Consider the following 23,118-nt stretch of genomic DNA (forward strand, 5'->3'; position numbering starts at 1 on the left):
CAGTTATCTCAGAATTGTATACTCCTAACCAGTAAGTGAGAATCCACTTCATTCACTAAAAATATCTTTATCTTAATTCCATAATTTTACTAATCAATAGTTTGCATACAAGATGGTATCCATGAGGAATGTTGCATGCATCTGTTCAGCTTACAATTTGTCTTATTTCAAATATGGGGTGTGTGTGTCTGCTAGTATTCTACATACTTGCAAAACTTTTAACAAAGAAATTCTGTTGGAAGTCTGAGCAAGAGTAACTGATGTGGTAGGTACATATGCACATTTGAGTTTGTGTACCTTTTATGTGTCTGGGTCTTTTTACTCTTTCTAGCAAAATGGTTTTTCTGTGGCGATTTTACTCCGTTCACCTGACTATGCTTTTTTTTTTTTTTTTTTTTTCTATTATTGTTATAAGCCACTGGATTCAAGTAAAGACTCACCTCTGGTGACATTGTGTTATGGACTGTGTGTTCTGGGGCGGAGAGCATTGGGAACAGCTTCACATCATATGTCTAGGTAATAAAATATTGTTCTTATACATTTCCCTTCCTCAAAATCCTTCTGAGTTCCTAGGTTAGATATTAGATGAGTACCTCTTCATGAAAGAAAACAAGTATTTAATGTCATATTTCATTAAACTGGACAATATGCTGTGTAACCTGTCTTCTTTACAACAGCCAGTGAAACATAACCAAAGAGCTGCAAATGAGGGAGAACCTGAATTTGAGCATTTTATTTTAATGCTAATGAACTAATGCAAGGTGAGAATTGTGGTGTGTATAAGGACCAATGATAACTGGTGAAAAAACAAAGAACTGGTTGAGTTCTAAAAGTAAGCTCCATTTCTTTCTCCAGGTATGTGCCTTATATAGGAATAGGGGAAAGAGGTGGACAGCTTCTTAAAATGAAGAACACACATGTCTTGAAGTTAGATCAGACCATTATAAGTTTCACCAGCTCAACCCTGTCATCATTTGGCAACCTCTTTTTTGCAGGCTGACAGCCTCAACTTACTTTAGAAAGCCAATGTAAAATATAGTTGTGTGTTTCAGGAAATCACAAGGTGGTAGTTCCAGATGTGGAAGCCGTTGTTCAGCTGGGTGCCAACTCTAAAACTTGTTCTACTTCACTTTCAGGGAAACTGTTGACTAATTCTTCTAAGTACCAGGCAATTGCCCCCCGAAGGTCTTGCAGATACGTAGTTGCAAGAATGATCAGAGCATGTTTGATTTTTTCACTCTTAAGTTAACTTTGTAAAAGGAAATTAAGCCTTGAAGCACAAGGAAGTTGTCAAGATTTTTATTCTGTACTAAAGCATACACAGCTGAAGCTACATATCCTCATTAACTGGTCCATTGTGGTGTCATTTTCCCTGAAAAGTTCTTTTTAAAAATCTCTGGAATAAAATCAGGCATTCCTCACAGTGTTCCTGTTTACTTTAGTATGTGTAAATAGTCTGTTGCCTGTATGGTTTATTCATTATCTGTTCAGTGCTGGTAGACATCTAGTATCCATGCTTTGCTTACACACACATCCTTACTCATAGGTTCTATTCTCCCTATCTTATCCTGTAAGTTATCTTAATAGAGAGTAATTGCATGCCTTTCTGTACAGATACACAGACACACACGGACATATATACAGAGCAGAAAATACAACAAAAGCAGTTTTTTCTGGTCTTGTCAGTGATGATAATTGTGAGTATATTTGTATTTCTGTTAATATTTGGGCTGTTTTCTTCCTTTTTATTTTCCCCTTCTCTAAACAGCAATCTGGAATCCTTCTTGTATGGCCTGCATGCCCTATTTAAGGGTGACTTCCGTATATCTTCAATTAGAGATGAATGGATTTTTGCTGACATGGAATTGCTGAGGAAAGTAGTGGTTCCTGGAATACGGATGTCACTTAAGCTACATCAGGTGAGGAAATACACAGGAAGATGTGTCCAGTTCTTTATATTTCTTTCCATTGGTTCTTCGAAAAGTAAGCAGCTGGGAAAGAGGAGTAAGAGGAAGAGAATAGAAGGGCATGTGATAGACGTGGACAACTGAAAATGAGGGAATATTGTATCCTGTCCTTTGTTATAGCTCATCTGGAAGGTGATATAGAGGAAAAGGGAATGCAGTTTATGCTCAGAGCTTGAAAAATTCATCAAATGTAGATCACAGAACATGTCAAGTTCTATTTCATGTCATCTAGAGATAATTCCCTTAGGAGCAGCCTCTCTGATGTTTTCCCTCCCTTTTCCCCTCCCTACATGTATGTAATTGGCTTGAAAGGTTATCATGGCTATTCAAAGCTGTAAAGCCCTCTCTAGCTGTCCAATGGAGGTTGTTTTTCGTGTTCTTTTTACTTTTTCTTTGAAGTGCTGTAATAACAGACACTTTGACATTACTCATTCATCCTATCCGTAAGGTTTCAGGTGGGAATGAGAAGGTTGCTTTTTGGTAAGCTGAAACAGGGATCTGTCTTTATAGTGAAGTGAGGGTGAAGATGAACAATCTCAAATTCTGTCCAGAGCATCTATAAACTAAGCTCAGCAAGTACAAGGAAGCATGTACAGAGTGATAAGCACTCTGAGAGGGGAAAAGTGTTGGTACTGTAGAAGAACAGATTACGTGAAAATCACAGTGAGTAGGCAAATCTTAGTTGCACTTGCACTTTTTAAATAATAAAGTTACTTTTTTTCAGCCTTCAGTGCACAGTCTAGAAGTGCCCCAAAGCTCACAGTGATGGAATCAACTCGTTCATGTAACACAAACTCCCTGAATTTAGCAGAGTGTGTATAAGTATTAGGAGTACATGTAGCAAAGTAGAATAATTACAAAATCATTGTTGAAACCAGCAGAAGTACCGCTTCAACAGTTCAGAAGAGTTCTCAGTGTATTTGGGTTACTGTGCAGAATGGGCTAGAATTAAGTTGGCGTATGAAAAGTGAGAAAAATACAATTATCTCTAACAATAGAATACGTTTTTAATGAATGCTATTGGATTAATCTATAAGGGGTGATTTTATTCACTTGCAGTGCAATAGCACATTGAGGCTCCAGCCGGTGCTGGGAGTTTAGCCATTAACCACTGTCCTTTTTAATCGGAAAGTAATGTGACCTAATATTAAATTGAACTTGAGAATTTTGTGTTTTTACACTACCGCCAGTTAAATAAGTTGTGTGATAGTATCTGATGCTGAAGTAGTCTGTCATCAAGTACTAATGAGAACTTTTTAAATAGAAGATACAGGTAAACCTTACTGTTTTTCTTCCTATTGTTATTTTCATATAATACAGTCTCCGTGAATAATCAGTGCTTTACTTAAGTATGCTTTACAATTGAAGACTTGTGAATAAGCAAAGAAGCTAAAACTAAAATGCTTCTGAGGACAATATAAATAGATATGAATCTAGTGTAATAATTCAACTAGAAATTTACTTGAATCAATAATAGGCAGATCCTTCCAGTCATTTTGGTTTTAACTTAAAAAGAAGAAGCAAACACAAGCAAACAGATCTAATCTGTTGGAAAAGAGGTCATCTGTAATGGTATCTGATATTTTTGATGTCTACCTTTGTGCAATGTACTGAGCCTTTCAGGAGTTTGAGGTGTGAAATGTTTGGGTTTTTTTATATGTAGTTACATCTGAGAGTTAATTGTATCTTACTGAATGTGTGTTCTTGGAAACAGGATCACTTCACTTCTCCAGATGAATATGATGATCCTTCTGTCCTTTATGAAGCCATAACAACCCATGAAGAAAATCTAGTCATAGCACATGAAGGGGACCCTGCTTGGCGGAGTGCAGTTCTTTCCAATTCTCCCTCTCTCCTTGCTCTGCGTCATGTGATGGATGATGGCACCAATGAATATAAAATCATTATGCTGAATAAGCGCTATCTCAGTTTTAGAGTCATCAAGGTAAGCTTTGTGCACGTTCCACAATGTGACAGTATGTTGTGGGATATTTTAATAACTGTACCAAACTACTACTTCAACTCAAATAATTACTTTTTCGTTACTGATCTATCATTGCTAGGGCTGCTTCTTCTCATATAGTGGAAGTATTTAATCAGAAAATCAATTCCTGACTTAAAATATCTTCTTTCTCATCTCATTCTTAGATTTGCTTTACTCTTACTGTTGCAGCCTGTGTCCCTAAGTTCAGCCTTTTAAAGAAGTGAATATGAATGCTTGCATTTCTGCAGTGCAGTATTACATACAGTCATAAAGGCCTAGGTATAGCAAAGCAGTTTTCAGACACTCTCATTTTTTCACTTTGATGCAATCTTTCTTCTTGGCTTCTGTCTGTCATCGTTTGCAGGTGAATAAGGAGTGTGTACGTGGCCTCTGGGCTGGACAGCAACAGGAACTTGTCTTCCTACGTAATCGTAATCCAGAAAGAGGAAGCATCCAAAACGCAAAACAAGCTCTGAGGAATATGATCAACTCCTCTTGTGACCAGCCAATTGGATACCCAATCTACGTCTCACCTTTGACTACTTCCTATTCAGATAGTCATGAACAACTTAAGGAGATTCTTGGAGGAGCTATCAGCTTAGGAAACATCAGAAACTTCATAGTGTCTACCTGGCACAGGTGAGCTGAGGAAATGAATTCTCATTAGTATGTGTTTGTGCTCTCATATTCCACTAACTAATCTCATACATGCCCAGCACAGCATAATGTATGATATTCAGTCATACAAAAATAAATTAGCCTTGGCTTTTATTTCAGGCACATCTGTACCACATAGCAACTGCTTTGGTATAGGATTAATCTTCAAGGCATATAAGTAATAAGTCACAAACTATGTCCTGTTTTTTATCTGAGCTGTTATTTACAAACTCTAGATGCAAGAACTACAACTTTGTTTCTGATGTCAGGTCTGATAATGAGACAGGGCAGCTTCTGTGTTGTTGTTTTTCAGTACTGTCACTTTTGCAGTCTATAATGCCATCCTTACAGAATCAGGACTATTTGGTAGGGTTCCTCTCTGGCAAACACTTAGCATGCAAGTACCACTGTTAATGTTGTTGGGGTATGCTCATACATATTAACTCAAGCTTTAGCTGTTGTTCAGAATTTCATGAGTGCTTATAAATAAACTATGTCAGAGCCAGAAGAAGTAACTGGAGTGATAATATAATCCTCCCTCCACGTGACTCCTCAGTAACCCAGTACAAACTCTTGCTGTGCTGTGTTTTATAGGCCGTGACAACTTTTAATGCACTTCTGGCCTCTTATAACACTGGCTCCAAAACCAACAGTGGCAGCTTTGTGTGACACTCAGAAATGTGTGTCCGAGTACTTACCAGTTCCAGGAGCTGGTGCCATAGTTGGAACAGTCCTGTAGCTGTTCCGATGGTCATATTTACACTTAGCTTATCTACAGCACATCAAAATGGAACATGCTGCTTCACCCAAGAACATGCCATGCTTACTACAGTCTGTGGTAATTGTCTTCTGTCACCGTCTGCTTGTCCGACACCTGGATAGAATAACAGGTGAAAGCATGGCACAGAACAGTATTTGGACACAAGTTGTATATGCTTTTGGGATTCTGGATCTCAGGGGCAAATAAAATTGGAAAGGAGTGCTCAGTGTATTTGAGTGCGACAGAAATAAAATAATAAAAAGTAGGAATTGAAGGGAGGAGGAATGTGCTGTGGTTTTTGTGTCTATCTGAAGTTTATTAATGCAAACAATGTGGTGAAATGCCTGTATGGTTGTATACGCTGGAAAATGTTGGCTAACCTACTGTCTGAATGTTAAAAATTCACATGAGAATTTGTGATTCAAATAATTGCAATATGTGCTTCAAACAGCTGTGAGTACATTACTGAAGGTAAAAAGAAACCAAATACATTAAAGAGAAAAAAAAAGCAACCACAAAACCAAACAAATATTATTTTCCTGCTCATCTCAGTAGACAAAGATTTTGCAGTACGAGACTACATGACTGATGTGTTAAGGAGCATGAATTTTATTAAACTGTTACAAAATAACCAGGATGTTCTACTAGCATTTTCTATTTAGAATTTTATCACTTTATTGTACTTCAGAGGTGACTTGATTTTTTTTTTTTTTTTCCAAAAGATATTTTCTGTGAGCATTTGGGTTATTGTAAATAACTGCTACTTGAATAGTTATCAGTCTCAGTCAATCTCAGAGCAAGCAGCATTTTTATTTCCAAAGCAGTGCGGATTGTACTGAGTAAAGCCTTCCACTTGTCATCATAAGGCATTTCTTAGAATTCCTATGATTAGGAGGCCTGACTAAATGTGTCAATTGCATTATGTTTTCAGACTAAGGAAAGGTTGTGGAGCTGGTTGCAATAGTGGTGGAAATATTGAAGATTCAGATGCTGGAGGTGGAGCTTCCTGCACAAGTAACAATGCAACTATCAATGAGTCGCAGAGCAGCATGTCGCAAGGAGGAGGGAATCCAACTACAGGGCAGGGACTTGGAGCAGTACAGCACCCTCCTGTTGCAGCTCATCCCACAGCTCTTCCTGCAGCTCATCCACCAACTCATCCCTCTACTCTGGGTAAAGTTAAAATAAAGCAAAGCAACTAACTACAATCCCATAGCCAGAATTGGCCTTTCAGCTTTTTGAATCGGGCCTAAGTTAAAAGAAAAAGCAAATAAAAGTGACTTGACTACGTAGTGTTAACACCTGCTGGATTCATCTTAAGCTACAGGGCTGTCTTATGTAATGCAAGGTTCCCAGACAGAGATTTGAGCAATAGGGCTGTAGCTGTGCTGGCAAAATAGATTAAACAACTGTTTATAACACGTCTCTACAGATTGGATCTTTTCACTTCTGTTGTATTGTCTGCAAATGCTAAACTTGTAATTTTTGTTAATTTCTTTATTATTCTTGTTTATACAGTAGAATGCATTCTCTATTTCTGTAGAATTTTAGCTGAATCCTACCCAAGAGTCTATAGTGATCTGTAGTTAGGGAGGTGATAAACAGTAAAGCTGAGATAAAGCTTTCCAAGCACTGCCTTTACTCACAGAGAATACAAAAGTGTATGTAGTTGAATGAACTTTTTTTACACAACATAAATCTATCAACTGTGGAGAGGTAGCTACAAGTTCTTAATATAGGAAAAGCTGTGACACCAAAACCCATAAACTGCAATTCCTGTTTTTCACTTTAAGTGCATTAATTTTTCTGAATTTGTTTAAAAACAACTTTTGCTCTAACAGGTTTTTCTGACTCAATCTTTTAAATTCCAGTTAAGCATGTTAAGAAAGAACATGTAGTATTTTTCAAATGTGGACATCTATCTGCCTTAATGCCTTAAGTATAGGAAACTTAAATGTTAATATTAAGAAACAAATTGTTAATGTGGGGCAAAGCAAGGCTAAAGTGTTTTTCAAGCTACTTGTCTTGCAGAGATTGTGAATTGAACAGAATGTGAAGTTCCAAAATAAGATGAATGGAATGCATTCAAATGCTGTGCTGTATGAAATGCAACAGATCTTCTGCAATATAGCTGTTTCAGGGGATGTTGATTAGACACATCGATTTTGTATCTAAGCACTAAAACATTTGTGTGTTGGAAATCTAATGTATGTGGGAGGCTTTATCAAACTCTCCTGATTTTGTATCTTTTACTTTTAGGCACCAGTCACAGCTCTCACTCTGTGCAGTCAAGCCTTGTCAGACATTCCCCTGCCCGTGCCTCAGTAGCTAGCCATTCATCTTATTGCTACGGCAGTCGTCATTCATCTCTTCGCACATCCACAACAGGCTTTGTGCCTTGTCGGCGCTCTTCCACCAGTCAGATATCCCTTCGTAACCTCCCATCATCCATCCAGTCCCGCCTATCTATGGTGAACCAAATGGAACCTACTGGCCAGACTGGGGTCAGCACGCAGCATGGACTGCCCTCTTCTAGCAGCTCCAGCCAAAGCATCCCAGCCTGTAAACAGCATGCTCTTGTGGGCTTTCTAGGGACAGAAGGAGGGAGTAATGCAACTGAAACTCAGTCAGGTGGTAATGCAAGCCCTGCAAATCAAATGCAAGCCAAAAAGGATGACGTTATTTACAGAATCCAGGTGAATAGTCCAGAAGAACAAGTTAACCTATGCTTCCACATGCTTTTGTTAGTGTTACCTTGTATGTTGTTGTAATTGCCTCTTTTAAATACACACACAGTCTGGAATGTCTCAGTATACAAATATTGTGCAGTTACATTTGGAGAACTAAAGTGAAAAAAAATATTTTTCTCGACAACTTGCCTTCCTGCATGCTTAGACATCTCTGTTTACATTACTTAGGTTTTGCTCTAGTGCAGCTTTCAGAATGTCAGCTGAACTCCGTTCCACTTTATACTTAGTTTGCCTTTATTCATTACAACATGGAAAGCTAAACAGCTTCATTTGCAGGGAGGAAAGCAACTAGCTTTTTTTCTTTTAAACCAAGTAGATTTTTCACAAAAGTAAGTGTAAAAATACTCACTTTCATATGTATTTATTCTTTGGTTATTGCCATAAGTCTGGGCTCACTGAGCAGCAAACAGTACAGCATTGACTTAAGTTAATCATGGCAGCCTTACTTGTTTTGTGAAAATCCAGGCATTTGTATTCTTGGTCTTCTGGCTTTTATTAGGCCCACATATGTGTCTTTGGCAATATAGTAGTGGAGAACATCTAGAAGTGTATTTAATAGGATAGATCACAACAAACATTACTTCATTGCTGATACCACCTCATTTTAGAGTAATCCTTACTAAACTTGGTAAACTGCATCATAGTGGGCAAATTAACAGCTTAATTCCTCTGTGTGAGGAGGATAAGTTGACATGTGCCCTTGGATAGCGGACACTATGTGGTTCTGTCTGTCCTTAAATAGGAAGAAGTTTTCAGGAGTTTTCTGCTGCTGCCCCTATGGAAAGGCCAGTTTGCTTCAAAACATGGGGTGGGTCTCAGCTAACCATGCTAGTAGATAAGTAGTTCTTCAGCCTAACAGTAAATTCTCCAAGATTATGTTTCTGTAAGAAATTACGAGCCAGTTTGAGCAGCTCATCATCACTTAACTCTTCCCTGCTACGGGACTGTGTGCTGCCAATGCTTGTGTTGTGCCAGCTCCTCAGACCCTGCCGTGAGCCAGTGTAGCAACTGAAAGAAGGGATGGGAAAGGGAACCAGAGCTGCTGCTTCTGACGGCAGTGAACTGGTATATTGTCAGCTGTGTCTGAAACCACAGCCTAACTTCCAAATTCAGCGCTGCTCAGGCTTTTTCCTAGAATCATGCTTGAGTTGACCATTAAAATTGGTCAGAAATTTATTTCTGTGGGTTTAAGTCAGTTCTCTTGAAGTATGCAAAAGGTTACAGTTTATCTGTTTCTCTTAAATTTTGGCTGAACTAACAGTCAAAACTCAATTCCTACTTATAGTTAATGGATCCCAGTCAAGTACTGGAAGGGATCAACGTGTCAAAAAGGAAAGAGCTGCAGTGGCCAGATGAGGTGATACGGCTAAAAGCTGGAAGAAACAGCTGGAAAGACTGGAGTCCTCAGGAAGGCATGGAAGGCCATGTAAGTTTTACTTAGAAGTTGACAAGCTGATTTTAAAAATAGCAACGTCTGTTTCTATGGCAATCTGCCTAGATGTCAAGGCCAAAGATACAGTAGGAGTAAGTTGGATCAGCAGCTGTCCTCCAAGTCACTGTTGCTGGGAGAGCAGGTCTAGAATCCTAATGTGAAGCAGAGTGATATTTCTGCAACTGTATGCAAAAGATGCAGGATGATGATTCAAATGTTGTCAACCACCTCTCCTTCCTTGCCTTCTTCCAACTCTTGTCATGAACTTTTAGGCATTGCGCTCATGCGTCCAACCTTCAGTTCCTTTCCTTAAACCGTCAGTCCTTGAGCAAATACGGAAAGTCAATTTACTGAGTCCTTGATTGACAGTATATTACTTTAACAGTGTTTGTTTTCAAAGTATTCTGATTAAAATAGAGCCAAGTAAGATTGCATTTAAATGTATCTTTATTATATTATAGGTACGTGATAGAAATTTACTTTCCTTTAAGAAGGAAATCTTATGTAACTAAAACTTGTGAAAGCCTATGACTTGAAACTCCATCTCCCTCTTACCTAGGGGTGTTATGTCTGCATTTTATAAAAATGCAGTGCCAGAAAACTGATCTCCCAATTTAGGCTCTCTTTAGGAAGAAAAGACCTCAGTTCTATCTTTGAGACTTTTTGGTTTTGTTTTGTTTTTTTTTTTTTTACTGAGTCATGTGTTTTGTGGGGTTTTTTTGTTTTGTTTTGTGTTTTTTTCAGACTTTTGTGTCTATAAAGATGCTCCATTGAATATTCTTTTAAGGATAGTTACAAGGGAAGAGTCACTGATATGGTGTCTGCGTTGATTCATCAATACAACTGTATTTTAATTTGTCAGTTTTGACAGTTTATAAGAATTTGTTTTGACTGCTTACCTCAGAGGCATTATTTGTAAATTGGATTCTGGGGCTGGATTTTGCTGTCTGAAAGTCCATGTGACTGTGGATGTATGTGCAAGCTTCAGGTTAGAAATGGCAATATGCTGATAACGCAGTGTATGCCAAATCTACGTTGATGTTATCTGTATGTGAAGCAAGGGCCCTAGAAATAAATGCCTTCCATGGATAAATGTCATGGTCGACTGTCTGTTCTTAAGATAGTAGAGGAACACCTACAAGTAGAATGCTGTTGTTAATATTCATAGTTATGTTGTGTTTTTAGAATTTCCTTGAATTGCAGTTCAAGAATGTCGTAAAGATAGTGCATGTAAAGAGTTATATCAAAACATATCCTGTTGCCTAGTATCACTGGACAATTTTTGTCAGGAGTTTGTGAGTGTGTTTTGCAAATTGCAGCATGCTCACATGTATGGTGATTGATGTTACAGAAAGATTAAAACAAGAGGATTTGAAGGTCAGAGTAAGCTACTATTCTGAATGCTTCTCATTTATCTTTGTTACAGCATACTGGCAGATTTTTTTTTTTTTTAAAGAGCATCTTCTAACCTGAGATGAAAGGGGAAAAGCACCAGATTATCTGATGTGTGATTAGGAGGAGAGGATTTAACTTGATAACAGTTTCCACTGTCTGCTTCAGCTGCCTATGGATAAGCATAGTAGTATCAGTAAAGCCATTAGCTCTTGGGACAGTATCCCCTTTCTATTCTATGGCTGTGATTCTTTCTGCAAACAGGCAGAAATTATTCTTACCTACTAAGATGCTCCTCATCAAGTAGTTTATTAGCCAAAGCCTTATGTGAGTGCTCTTGATAAGAAGTTCAGCTTCAGAAAAATGCATGTCCTGGTACTACCTATGTACCAATAATTATGGCCACGTTCTGAGTGGCATGTAGATTTTCCTGTTGCGTACCAAGGGGAAAGAAGCACTAGTCAAAAGAGGAAGTAAGTGAAGGAAGGATTGGAAGAGAATGTAAAAGACAAGAAGAAAGAGAAAATAGATGAAAACATAGACAACTATATATTGTTCCTGGGTTTTGTGCATGAGGATACAGGATAGGGATTCAGGAACTGAATTATGACAGAAGCTTGGGAGTCATTATGCTAGGGGGTGTATATGTTCTGTATCTGATTTCTTGAATTGTATAAAGTACCAAAATGTATTTTACTGTTGTGATGTGTGAGAAGTAGTTTGTGTTAAACCTGATGGTGATGGTATGACCTAATTTAGCTAATACTCATTTAAGGGTTGTATTATGGGTGACATCTAAGGATGAATTTGAGCACTACATAGTCTCAGTTGTTTGAAGCTTTTCTACTACATAGAAAAAAAAAAACATTTTTCCTAACTTTGCTTTTTATTTTACTGAGCGTACAGTACAGTATATACAATACACAAAGATGCTATAGGGTTTCATCAAGGAAATGATTTATCAATCCTCTTTGTATTGTAGCTACTTTTTCCAAGACTTTGAGATCAAGGTATAGCTGCATTATCTTTCTGTGATACCTGACACTGGCAAGTCAAAGAACCCTTCCTCCCCACCCTTTCCCCGCTCTCCCCCCCCCCCCCCCCCCCCCCGACTATCTAGTGACATAATTTTGCATGTTATCAGTCATTTATGGGCATCAAATAAATGCCAGTCATGACAGAACAAATGGCAAAACTGAGCGTGGGTGGATGGTTGCAGTAAGTTATAATCTATGTACAACTGGTGCATACACAGTTTTTCAAGAGCCATGATATTGCTGCCTTTGGAGTCAGCCTTCACTGTTTCAAAGGTACCAGTTTTAAGTTGGACAACAAGGATGTAGTACTTGGACTTTATTGGGAAATGTTTTATGTTTCTAGGGATAGAATATTTGTAGTCTTGCTCCATATGGCAGCATAAAAAGCTTATTTGGGCAGACTTTGAAGTCAGACTTGGACAACTTAAATATGCTGTTTTATCAAAGGGGAACTAAAGATGCTGTGCTGCTTCTGAAATGCTGTGCCCGTGGATGCAGTGTGGATCTCATGCAGTGGACAAAGCTCTGAATCTCCTTCACACAGTGTTAGAGAAATAGGCAGCTGTCAGCTGGATATAGTGAGGATTAAGGAAGTTTCCTTGATTTGATCTTGGAACATGTAGATTCCTTGTGGTTTTCTGTCCTTTTTTCCCTACCTGTATTTTTAGAACTCTTGAGAACTGTACTGCCCTGGGTTTTGTAAAAATTAATTTTATTTCCTTTTTACCTTATCCTGTCTTGAATTTAGGATTCTTTTCCCACAACTGGCAAATTTGAGATGATTCTGTTTCTATAGAGCTGGCAATACCTAAACCCGTGATACTGGAGCATCTTTGTGGTTCCTTTTAGGTCACCTAGAAGTTAAGCGTGTATTTTTATGGAGGCAACTGAACAGAGAGTTGATCATACAAGAGCTTGTATGGAAAAAGGACTTTCTCATGGTCAATATCAGGCGGGATCTTTGGAAGCAGCAGATCAAAGTGCCTGAATTCTGTAGATCAAAGGGAGTATGGGACAGTTGTAGTGGCACTGTTTCTGAAACCCTTCCTCTTCGTAATCTTTTTGTTTGTTTGTTTTAAGTTTTCTTTGAATAATTTAATTTAAAAGATCAATCTTGAATTTACAGTGAGTAGGGAACAAAATCAGGGCAAGAGATTTGACTTGGAGGAGACAGTACTTTAGACCTAACTCCTGATAAACTACAGTACTGTGCTATTAAGTGTTGCACAACACAGGTATTTTAAGACAATTACAGCTAGAGCATCAAAATATCCCAAATCCATATGTGTACACTTTTTTCAATTGTTACTCACTTCATGTGAACTGTTTAGTTCTGATTTGGGTGAAGTTGGTTGTTCCTGCTGAAATTCAAATCAAAGGCTGGCTATTCTCAGGTAAGCTGCAGATCTCCAGTAAGACTTCACTGCGTAGTTTGTCTGTGGGTGTGCTGTCACTGAAAAATTAACAACTAAGCCAGTACAGCACTTATGTTATTGCTCCTTTTGCTCTGTAAAGGTCCTGAATTATCAGCTGCAACTTTGATACGGTAGCTGTCGCTATGAACTCATGTTTTCTTACACTTTTTTTTTTTTTTTTTTTTTTGCCAGGTGATTCACCGCTGGGTGCCTTGCAGCAGAGATCCAAGTAGTCGGTCCCATATAGATAAAACCATCCTGCTGGTTCAAATAGAAGATAAATATGTTGCTGTTGTTGAAACTGGAGTCCTTGAACTTGGGGCTGAAGTGTAAATCACTTTGAGACTGAAACTTCCCCTTCTCTAACATTTCAGAAGAGAGAAGGGTCCAGAAGAAGCAGCTCCCAGGACACGAAACTTCGGTCCAGTTGTAGGAAAGGACTTGAAACACAGATTTGTCTAAGTCCCTTTCCCCAAATAAACAAGTGTAAGAAATTTTTTTAAGTTGTTTAGCTGCTGAAGAAACATTTGCATGAAGGATAGATTTGTTGAGACATATCTTTTTGTTTATAAATTTTGTTTATGCATTGCGTAATGCTTTAAATCAAAAAACTTTTCAGTTCTAAGATCAGAGCACCTCATATTTTTCTAATTGTTTTGCCAAAAATGTCTTGTCACAGAGTGTGTGGAATTCATCCACCTTATTTTAAAGAAATTGACTACAAACCTTCAGTTTGGTGAAACAGTGTAAAGGTTTCAAGTGTGGCAAGAATAGACTGAACAGATGTATAGATTCTTATTCCTTATGAGCTAAACATTAATGAGAACTGCACTAATTTTTTTACAGCAATGCACTAAAAACAACCCTGAGATTGCTGAGAACATTTATTTATATATATAAATATAAGTATATAAAATACCATTATTTAAATTGCCTTTGGGATTAATCCCCTCCCTCTCCATATACATGTTGATGGTAAGGGCTGTGCCATGGTTTGGTTCTATGTTCTGTATTTCGTACAAGTGCATTTGCTGCATCCTCTTCACAATAAATGGTAAAATAACAAATACATAGAAAAGCACCTGAGTCCCTGTACTACATCAGACTCTATTGTGGTGGCAGTGGTACCTCAAATCTGTACAACACATCTAGCTTTAAAGTGGACCCCAATATACTACCTTTCATCTGTCCTCCCTTAGCTAGCCATGGCTACTTTTGCTTCTTTTCGCCCAGAGCTGGCGAGGTTGTTCCATTGGCTCTTCTCTCGCAGGGACAGTTGCTGGAGTTTTGTTAGGGGGAGGTGCAGGTAGATTATTACTTCCTGGATGCTTGAAGGTTTTTGATTCCATCCAATTTAAAAAGAAAAAACTGCAACAACAAAACCCCCCAAAAACAAAACAAAAAAAACTGCAACAAAAACTTGACTTCAGCTTTTAAAGAGCTTTTTATAGAAGGCACAGCCCTAAACTTCTATCACTTTTACCACCTTGCCTTTTCTTTCCCTTTAGTCTTCGTTCTTTTCTATGACTTGAATTTTATTTTCTGTGATTATATATTCTATGTAAGTGTAATTTGAGTATTTATAACTGTGAAGTTGAATTATTCATGTGTTACATATCCCAGGTTTTATTGTATTTTTTTAAAAGTGTGTATTCAGGGAAACAAGTAACTCAGAACTATCATGGGAGTGTGTGAGGGAAACTGGTTTGTTCTTGACTTGCAGTTCCAATGACTCACTTCTCTTAATCCGTAAGAAAAAAAATGTACCTGTTGTGATTGTTTCCTGTTTCTGACCTGTACTTGTGTAGGACTCTGTGAGGAAACTGCACACAGTCCTAGCTTTTGGGAGCAGCCATCTTCTTCCCAGTCACCTCCGCTTCTTTATACATGATATAACCAGAAGAGACTTCTGACATACCACAGAGGTTATTGTAATTATTTCTCTGACGTCAGAGAAACCTTGTCCATTATGTACCTAATGTAAGAGTGAAATTATATGGGATGAGAAAAAACAAAGGAAGAAACAGCTACCTAAGAAATATTTATGTTCTGACTCAAGTCACTGTATGCCATCTAGCCATGAAAGGGGTAAGTCTGTGTGCCTGGTAGCTAGTCGATTCTCGATACTGTTCCCAGTGAATTATACTGGGACCTTGGTTACATCATATGCTATGCAAACTTGTACTCAAAGTACTGTGCATCTTACAGCTGCATATTACTATTTGGTTTATGCATCTGCAGTCCCATTTAATCTTGGTATAAATGCACAGTTCTGGATCTGCCACCATTGAAATAATGTTACTGCTCCAAGTAGTTTGTCGTATCTGCACATTATAGTGTAGTTTAATTCATCTCCTGTGTATCTGAAAACATAGCACAGTAGATGAACCTTTTTCAGCAGTCTGGTAATGTTGCTGTCAGGAATTAAGAAAATGTGTAAGTTTTGAATTGAAGGTGGTTTAGTTAAGATTTTATTCTGTGTCCTTCCCTACAGGTAGTTAGCTTCCTGTATCACTAAGAGTATTGCTTCATTTTAGAAAGAGGAATTTGTTTGAAAATAGGCCCCCATTTGATATTAGCTGCACAAGTTGGTTTTTTTTTTCCTCTCGTACTGAAGCCTTGAGGTAAGCAAATGGCTGAAAAACAAAATACACAGTTCTTTTTAAAACTTGACTGAAGTAACTTTCAATATGTTAACCCTGGCTGTGAACAATCTCTGTCACGCTCTCTGGGGCAAGATAATGACAATGTCCATTGCTGGTAATAGATATGACAGGAATTAATGGCTTGTTAACATAAAAATTCTAGAGAATATGTAACTGCCTGGAATTAGATCAGCAAACAGCAGATGGGAAAAAGGAAGTCTTCTCTTTTAAGGGGCAAAGAGAATTGATGGAGATATATATATATATTTTTTTTTTTGATCTTAAGGCTTTTGGTGTGTTGCCTTCAGAAGAAGGATTTTAATGCAGCCAGTTAACAGGTTAATACCTTCTTTCAGATGCTCAGCAAACACATGTTGTGAAGCCCTTGACATAGTGCTCCTACCTGTTCCAGATCTGCTCAACAGAAGCCACCTAGTTGAAATTTCACTCTTTCCTAAGGCTTTGGAAAATTAACTTTTTAAAAGTTTTCCTGCATTCTGAACTCTTAAAGATTCATATATGATTGTTTGTTGGTTTGTGCAAAGTTTGTGTCTTGGTTTGTTTTCTTCTAACTCCCCACAGGATGGATCCGTCCATGGAAACTTCTGTTCTAGATTGAGATAATTGTATCTTTTGTTTTCTTTGGCCTTTTTCTTGATGCGTAATACTTTTCTCCTGTTATGAGTATGGCAAAGATGGGTATGTTCAAATCAGTCCTGTCAGACCAGATTGAGCTCAAGCATAGAGCAAATTTTTTATATATATCTGAGTTTTAATGAAAACCTATTATAGGCAAGTCCTTTAACTCTGTCCACTTGCATTGTGTGATATTCTCTTGCCATAAGAACATTCCAGTTAACTCCCATTGTTTTAGCTTCCAGGTAGATCACAATCTAATTTGTTTCTCTCTGATTTCTTTAAAGGTGGTATCTGTGTGTACATATATAAGGACTTACTGATCCCTAAAACAAATACTCAGTTACAGAAAAATGCTTGAAAACTCCACTAATCAGATTATGTTCACTGGTAAAAATGGCTGCTACTTAATTTTTTTAAAACTTTTTCCCATTTCTAAAATGTTCTGATTAAAACAAACAAAACCCTAAAATGTGTATGTGAAACCACTGATGACACCTAGATTTCTGTGCCACTTGCACTGTATGATACTTGTGGCTTCTGGGGATCTCTCTCATGATTCAGCATTTGTGAAATTATTTCAGAGTTGGGGAGAGAGCAAGGGGGAAGATTATGATGATGATTATTTTTTTTTAAGGTAATTCCATGTAGGTTGAATGGTCCTACAGCCATTTTGCCTGGGATGTTTAGCATGTTTCTGAGTGGTGATCTCAATTTTCCAGTCAGCTGTGTAGTTTACGGCCAGGCAGCAAAGAACTCTTTGAGAAGCCTAGATGACTGGTGAGGTGGAAGACGAAGATTTGTGGTACAGGTCCACGCCCTTGACTGTTTGGCAATAAAGCTTTGTCTGGACTTGGGTGAGAAGGGGAGAAGAGATGCCCTACAATGGGATTTGACTTCAGATCATTTCTCTGATAATGCACACACCACTGTATGACCTAGGAGTGTAGATAGAAAGACACTGCTTTAAAGATATTTCTCAGTTACAGAACTCCCCGTTCACAAGAAGGAGCAGGACAGATTGCATTTCTTACCATTAACAATATTATTTAGATACTAGGCAACCTATATTGGATTTGGAGTTACACCACCACAGGTTTTATGTACTTAATTTTATTAAGGAATTTTATACCTATTATATAGGCAACTATTCTTTTCTTGTCTGGCTTGTTCTTTGATAATCTAATGCAGTACATTCAGTATGCTGGACTCTTTCAGAAATTATACTGGTAATTACTGGTGCCTTAGTAAAAAGGTGGGTACATAACACCTTGGTGGAAAGTAAAGCATGTGGCTTGTTTCACCCTAGCATGATGTGCGTATTTCCAAAAAGATTATTAAGATGGCTGCTCCAAAAGATGTCAGGAGTATACATACTTCACTCAGTCAAAAACATCTGAATATGAGCAATTTTTTTGTGACTTCTGGTATGTACAGTTTGAATAGATAATCCCAGTACGCAACCCTGCACAACCCTGAAAGATGGTGATCAAATAGCTGCATATGTTAAGTTGTTACACAGACGCCCCCAAAAGCTTGATGACAAGCTGCTGGCTAGGAAATGGAGGGAGAGGGGAGTAGAGCATAAGTGGGAGGATGGCTTTGGTTTTTAATGGACAATGAAAATACATATTGCCTCTACCAGCAAATGGATACCTTGCCAGGGATAGGGATATATGTACCTGCGTGTCTGTGAGTGTGTATGTGTCCGCGTGTGTTAATGGAAACAGCCTGTAAATATTGTAGCTGTTTAAAATGGAAAAGGCAGAGAGTTTTTTGCGACATGTTGCAGCATAAGGACAGTATTGACAGTGGAGAAACGCTGAGAAATAAAAAACCTTTTTTCACTTGTTGTCATTTATTGCACTATTCTATTCTCTTAAGATGTCATTCTCACAAATTCCCAGATCACCCTTTAATGAAGGATTCTCTTATTTTAAAATTACTGTATGTAGCTGTAGTAGTAGAAAGGAGAACCTTGGCTATTCCTATTCCACTACCAGCATTGTACCTGGTTTTATGCTTTTGCATAGGGTGCCATGTGCCCTCTCTTCACAGTTAAAATGTTTTTCTGTTGTCTTTGCTGAAGCTGTTTCTGTATTTGTCAGATTTCCTTTCTCTGAGTCTTTTTCAAAGGCTAGAACACTATTGTGCTGGTTTTATGCTCAATAATTTTCTGTTCTTCATACTTCCCAGGGAAATATTTTACCTACTGTGGTTTAATCAGTGATTTCTAACTTTCTCCTGTCCTTGGTCTGATAGCCAGGTGTGGCATTGTGCGAAGTCCTGATGAATGCTATGCTTACATGAAGCACTTGTTGATACAGTGATACTAATTCAAAAATTCTCAGCTGCCTTCTATACACTGTCTCAAATTTCTTCATGCTAGCACAGAGAATTTCAACATCATCTTGTCCCTCTTGCCTTAGAAGTGAATTTTTCAAACATAAAAACAATGGTCATTTATTCATTGGACATCTCTAGCAGTTTCAAAATAAAGATTGGATGCTACTTTTTCTTTTAAATCCAACCAAAACAACATCCTCCCCCTCCTTGAACTTGCTTCTATTTGACTCTGCTGAACAAGGTGACTTTGCCCAACAGCTTGTTCAAGCCTTAATTTATGAATGAGAGAGGAGAGTACAAATACAACGTGTTCTTCAGGAAAACCAAACCCTTTTTCATAAAAGCTAGTGCGTCTCATTGAAAAGATCAAAAGGTGTGTAACTGCTGTGCTTACAAAAAGCAGCTGAGGTTCCAGCGATATTTTTAGCAGTGACAACATGAGGTGGTTTTGTTTGGTTGTTTTTTTTCCCCTACAGACTAGTACAGAACACCTTGTTGTACTGCAGCACTAACGCCATGGAGCACTGATGATGCAGGGTTCCCAAATGCCTTCTGTGGAGCTGCAAGTTACTAAGAAGTGAGTCACGCAGATGGCATGTGCAAGAGGTCTGGTTTAACTTTTTTCCTGGCAATTTGGCTTTTCCCATCTGGCTTGTAAACAGCAAGTGCACCAAGTTCTGCTGTGCCTGTAAATAAGAGAAAACTTTGGCTGGATGGGTATTTTGGCTAAGCCTTTTAATTCCTTTTCAGCCTTCTCTGCCTTTACACTTGTGTCACTGAAAAGTTATTTTGGGCTTTCTTAAGTTATTTGGGATCTGTAAGAGGTTAGTTAGCGGTGTCAGAAACAAGTCTGAGAAGGGTGGAGTTGCAGACCAGCAGCTCTCTGCTGGTGCCAGTTTTTTGGTTTATTACACTGAGTAAATAAGCACACCCAGCGTGGTAGGATCGTAAAGCTCTAAGGAGATGTTTAGGAGGAGAAAGGGAGGGGGGGGGAGGAAGTTTTGAGTCCTAGAGTGTAAAAGAGAGGAATGCTCATCCTTCAAAGGGTCTCTGGGGGGTGAGTGGAGGGGCCTCCACCTCCCGTCTCGCCGGTGGCGTTTCCAAGGCGGCTGGGGGCTCGCCGCACCAGCCCCGCGCTGTGCAGGGAAGGTGCGCGGTGCCCGCGGGGCCCGGGCCCTGCCGCGGAACGCGAGGCGCTGCCGCTCTCAGGGCCGCGCCGGGCCCGGGGGAGCAGGCAGGAGGCGCGGCCGCCCCGCGGTCGGCAGGTGGCGGCAGGAGCCCGCCGAGCCTCCGGGCAGGGCCCGCCGGCTGCTGCCCTGGCTCCCGCGGTCTCGGGGGGGGCCGGCCCCTCCTGCTTTTAACCGAGGGCGAAGGGTGGGCTTCAGGGGAGGAGGAGGCAGACAAGCAGCGGGCTCGGGGCAGCCTCTTTGATGCCCGGCAGCCCCAGCGCTTGCAAACCTATGCGGGAGAGGGCACAGCGAAACACAATGCCTGGGATTGCAGAGAGCTGGTTTTTAAATCCCCACCTGGCTTTCTGCTTGCTCATCTGTTCCAGCGAGCCTTTGGGGTTTGGGTTTTTTTTTTGTTTTTGTTTTTTCCTGTGATGCCATTTTAATCTGCCCGCTACCAAAGCAACCAGATGTTTCTGCTAAGCCAAGCAGCAAAGCTGGTAGCGGTGTTCACACGCGATGATGGGTCAGCGCTGAGCCAAGCTGCTCGGTTAATCGTAGAATCATAGGGTTGTTATGGTCAGAAAAGACCTTCAAGATCATCAAGTCCAACCGTCCACCCAACACCACTGTATCCGCTAAATCGTATCCCCGTAGTGCCACGTCTACATGTTTTTTTAACACCTCCAGGGACGGTGACTCCACCACTTCCCTAGGCAGCCTGTTCCAATGCTTGGCCACTCTTTCAGTAAATAAATGCTTTAGAATGTCCTTTCAGATATCAAAAAGAAAGGAAGACACCTAAACAACCAATAATTTTCTTTGACTGTCAGTGATCCCATGGCCAGGGAAGTAAGAAGAGAAGAACAAACGGCAAGAAAAAGAAAGACAAATATATTGGGGAAAGGACACACGAGGAAAGACCACTTTCATTTTTCTGGAAGGTGGAAGAGATGAAGTGCGCAGCTCCAATGTAATTTCCCAGCCTCTTTCCCGTAATTCCCTTGTGTTCAAGTGAACCAGAGGTGAATTCCTCAAAAGTGCAATTTTGAATACAATTCTGATTTAGCAAGCACCGCTCTTGGAAGCTACTAAAAAGGGTCATAATAGGCCACTTTCTTCACTGCAATGTTTTGTACATGTTATGGTGCATCATCCTTCTCATGCAAAATTGCAGGTTAACCCTTGGTTTAAGAGCACAGTGTCCCTGCTCCTTTGTAATGCTGGGAATGAAATGGCTGCCGTTTCCACACGCAGTTCTTGGAAGTGCATGGGCAACTCCTGCAACCCACATCTGTATCCCTACTTCAGTTGCTCGAAACGTAGGCTGATGAGATCTGAGTGGCCCCTGCTGCTTGTTCGTTCCTGCATCCCTTCCACAGCACATTTCACAGGACGGCTCGGAGAGGCGTACCGTGAACCTGCATGGAGTTCAGTAACTCTTTTTCACTCCTGCTGTGGAAGGAAATCCTTGGGACGGGTGCCCTTGTGAGCCTCTCCTGCAAGCCTACCTGCTCCATCTGATGTGATTGCCAGAAAACACAGGCAGGAGATTGTTGCTGGTAAGTTGACGCTGTCTTTGCAGAAAACAATTTCCTACTTTGTTGGTGGAGCGTGTTTTACACGTCCGGCAGCAGCTGCTGGGGATGGAGAGGCGTAGTGATGTTCCCCAGGAACGGGAACCATTCCAACCCTCCTCCTTTTTTCACTGTGGGAACATCGGAGGTTTGGAGCACACTGGTTATCGCTCCCCTGCGCTGTAACTGCCGCGGTACATTAACCTCTTCTCTCTCACACGCTTCATATTTACCAGTGCTTTGAGTGATCGGCCCTCAGTGATCCCTGACACTCGCTGAGGGGGGAAACCAGTGCTGTTCCCAACACATCTCCTTGCTGGCACAGTCGTCAGCCGTGGCATTCTGATGCGCAAAAAGCAAAATCAGTAGCAGCTCGTCCCTCTGCGGGTTACAAGACGGCAGTTCCCTCTGGAAGAACCAGCGCTCTGATGTATTAGGAGCAATTACAAACTACAGCTTCCCGTCTTCTTGTTGTTCTTGTTGTTTGCTATTAATGGAGCGTTTTGTGCCATCAATGTGTATTGTGTACATCTACAGTGAGACTGGGGCTGTTTCCTCCCCTGGAGCTGCGAAGAAGAATCGGCCATAACCGATTGCTCAGCCCCTCCCAGGCTCTCTTACCCAGCCACGGCAGAGCCCAGCAGCTTGTATTTCTTGCCTTCTCAGGATGTTTTCTATGAGTAGCAAGTGCTTGCTGCACTCTGGTTTTAATGCTCTTTGCTCACTTTTCCCTAAGGCTTGGAAACCTCTGAGCTGTACCTTCCTGCAGTATTGTCTTTTGTCACTCAATCTGTGAGAACGAGCCCTGAAAATGACTCCTGGCTGTGGCCTGGGTGATCTGCTTTACAGGTGCCTTACATGATTTAAAAAAAAAAAAAAAAAAGCCTCATACTTCAAGGTAGGTTACTTTGTTTGTTTGTTGCTGTCAGGAAAGTAGCTGCCTAAGGGTCCCTTGGCCGGCCAAGGCTGCTTGCTGCCATCCAGGGAGCCTGGATGTGCCCCTGGAGCTGCAGACATGCTCCCCCCAGCTCCGCCAATGCATCCCACTGGCATCCCACTGGGCAGAGCAACCAGTGCCAGCTCATTGCTGCCACAGGGCCGGCTAGGCAGAGAGAGGGTGACCCAAACCACAGTAAGGGCAACATTCACCGACAGTGTTTGCATTGAGCCTTGCCCCATCCCACCCAACAACTGCACGTGCTGCGTTCACCTCCTCTGCTTGTGCTGCCCACCAGCAGAACCCACCACCAGGCACACCAGCCCATTTATGTGCTGCCAGCTCACAGGGAGCTACAGCTGAGGTCTGAGAGCTGATTTGCTGTCTCCACCTCTTTTTTTTTTTTTTTTTTTT

At 40.2% G+C, this 23,118-nt stretch overlaps 1 protein-coding gene across 10 annotated transcripts in view; it reads left to right on the forward strand.

The window, feature by feature from the left end:
- Positions 1 to 16,849, forward strand: part of PCNX1 (pecanex 1) — a 91,984-nt gene extending 75,135 nt beyond the window's left edge. For all 10 annotated transcript variants that reach the window (XM_086748860.1, XM_086748862.1, XM_086748865.1 and 7 more), the window contains 8 exons: positions 416 to 516; positions 1,769 to 1,919; positions 3,682 to 3,912; positions 4,316 to 4,590; positions 6,300 to 6,541; positions 7,628 to 8,064; positions 9,404 to 9,544; positions 13,587 to 16,849. In XM_086748860.1, the coding sequence (XP_086604986.1) occupies positions 416 to 516; positions 1,769 to 1,919; positions 3,682 to 3,912; positions 4,316 to 4,590; positions 6,300 to 6,541; positions 7,628 to 8,064; positions 9,404 to 9,544; positions 13,587 to 13,727 (1,719 nt within the window). In that variant the 3' untranslated portion in view covers positions 13,728 to 16,849. The remainder of the gene's footprint in view (positions 1 to 415; positions 517 to 1,768; positions 1,920 to 3,681; positions 3,913 to 4,315; positions 4,591 to 6,299; positions 6,542 to 7,627; positions 8,065 to 9,403; positions 9,545 to 13,586) is intronic.
- The last annotated feature ends 6,269 nt before the right edge of the window (positions 16,850 to 23,118 follow it).

The sequence above is a fragment of the Chlamydotis macqueenii genome, chromosome 5, assembly GCF_036417535.1.
Source record: "Chlamydotis macqueenii isolate bChlMac1 chromosome 5, bChlMac1.mat, whole genome shotgun sequence".
Lineage (NCBI taxonomy): Eukaryota > Metazoa > Chordata > Aves > Otidiformes > Otididae > Chlamydotis > Chlamydotis macqueenii.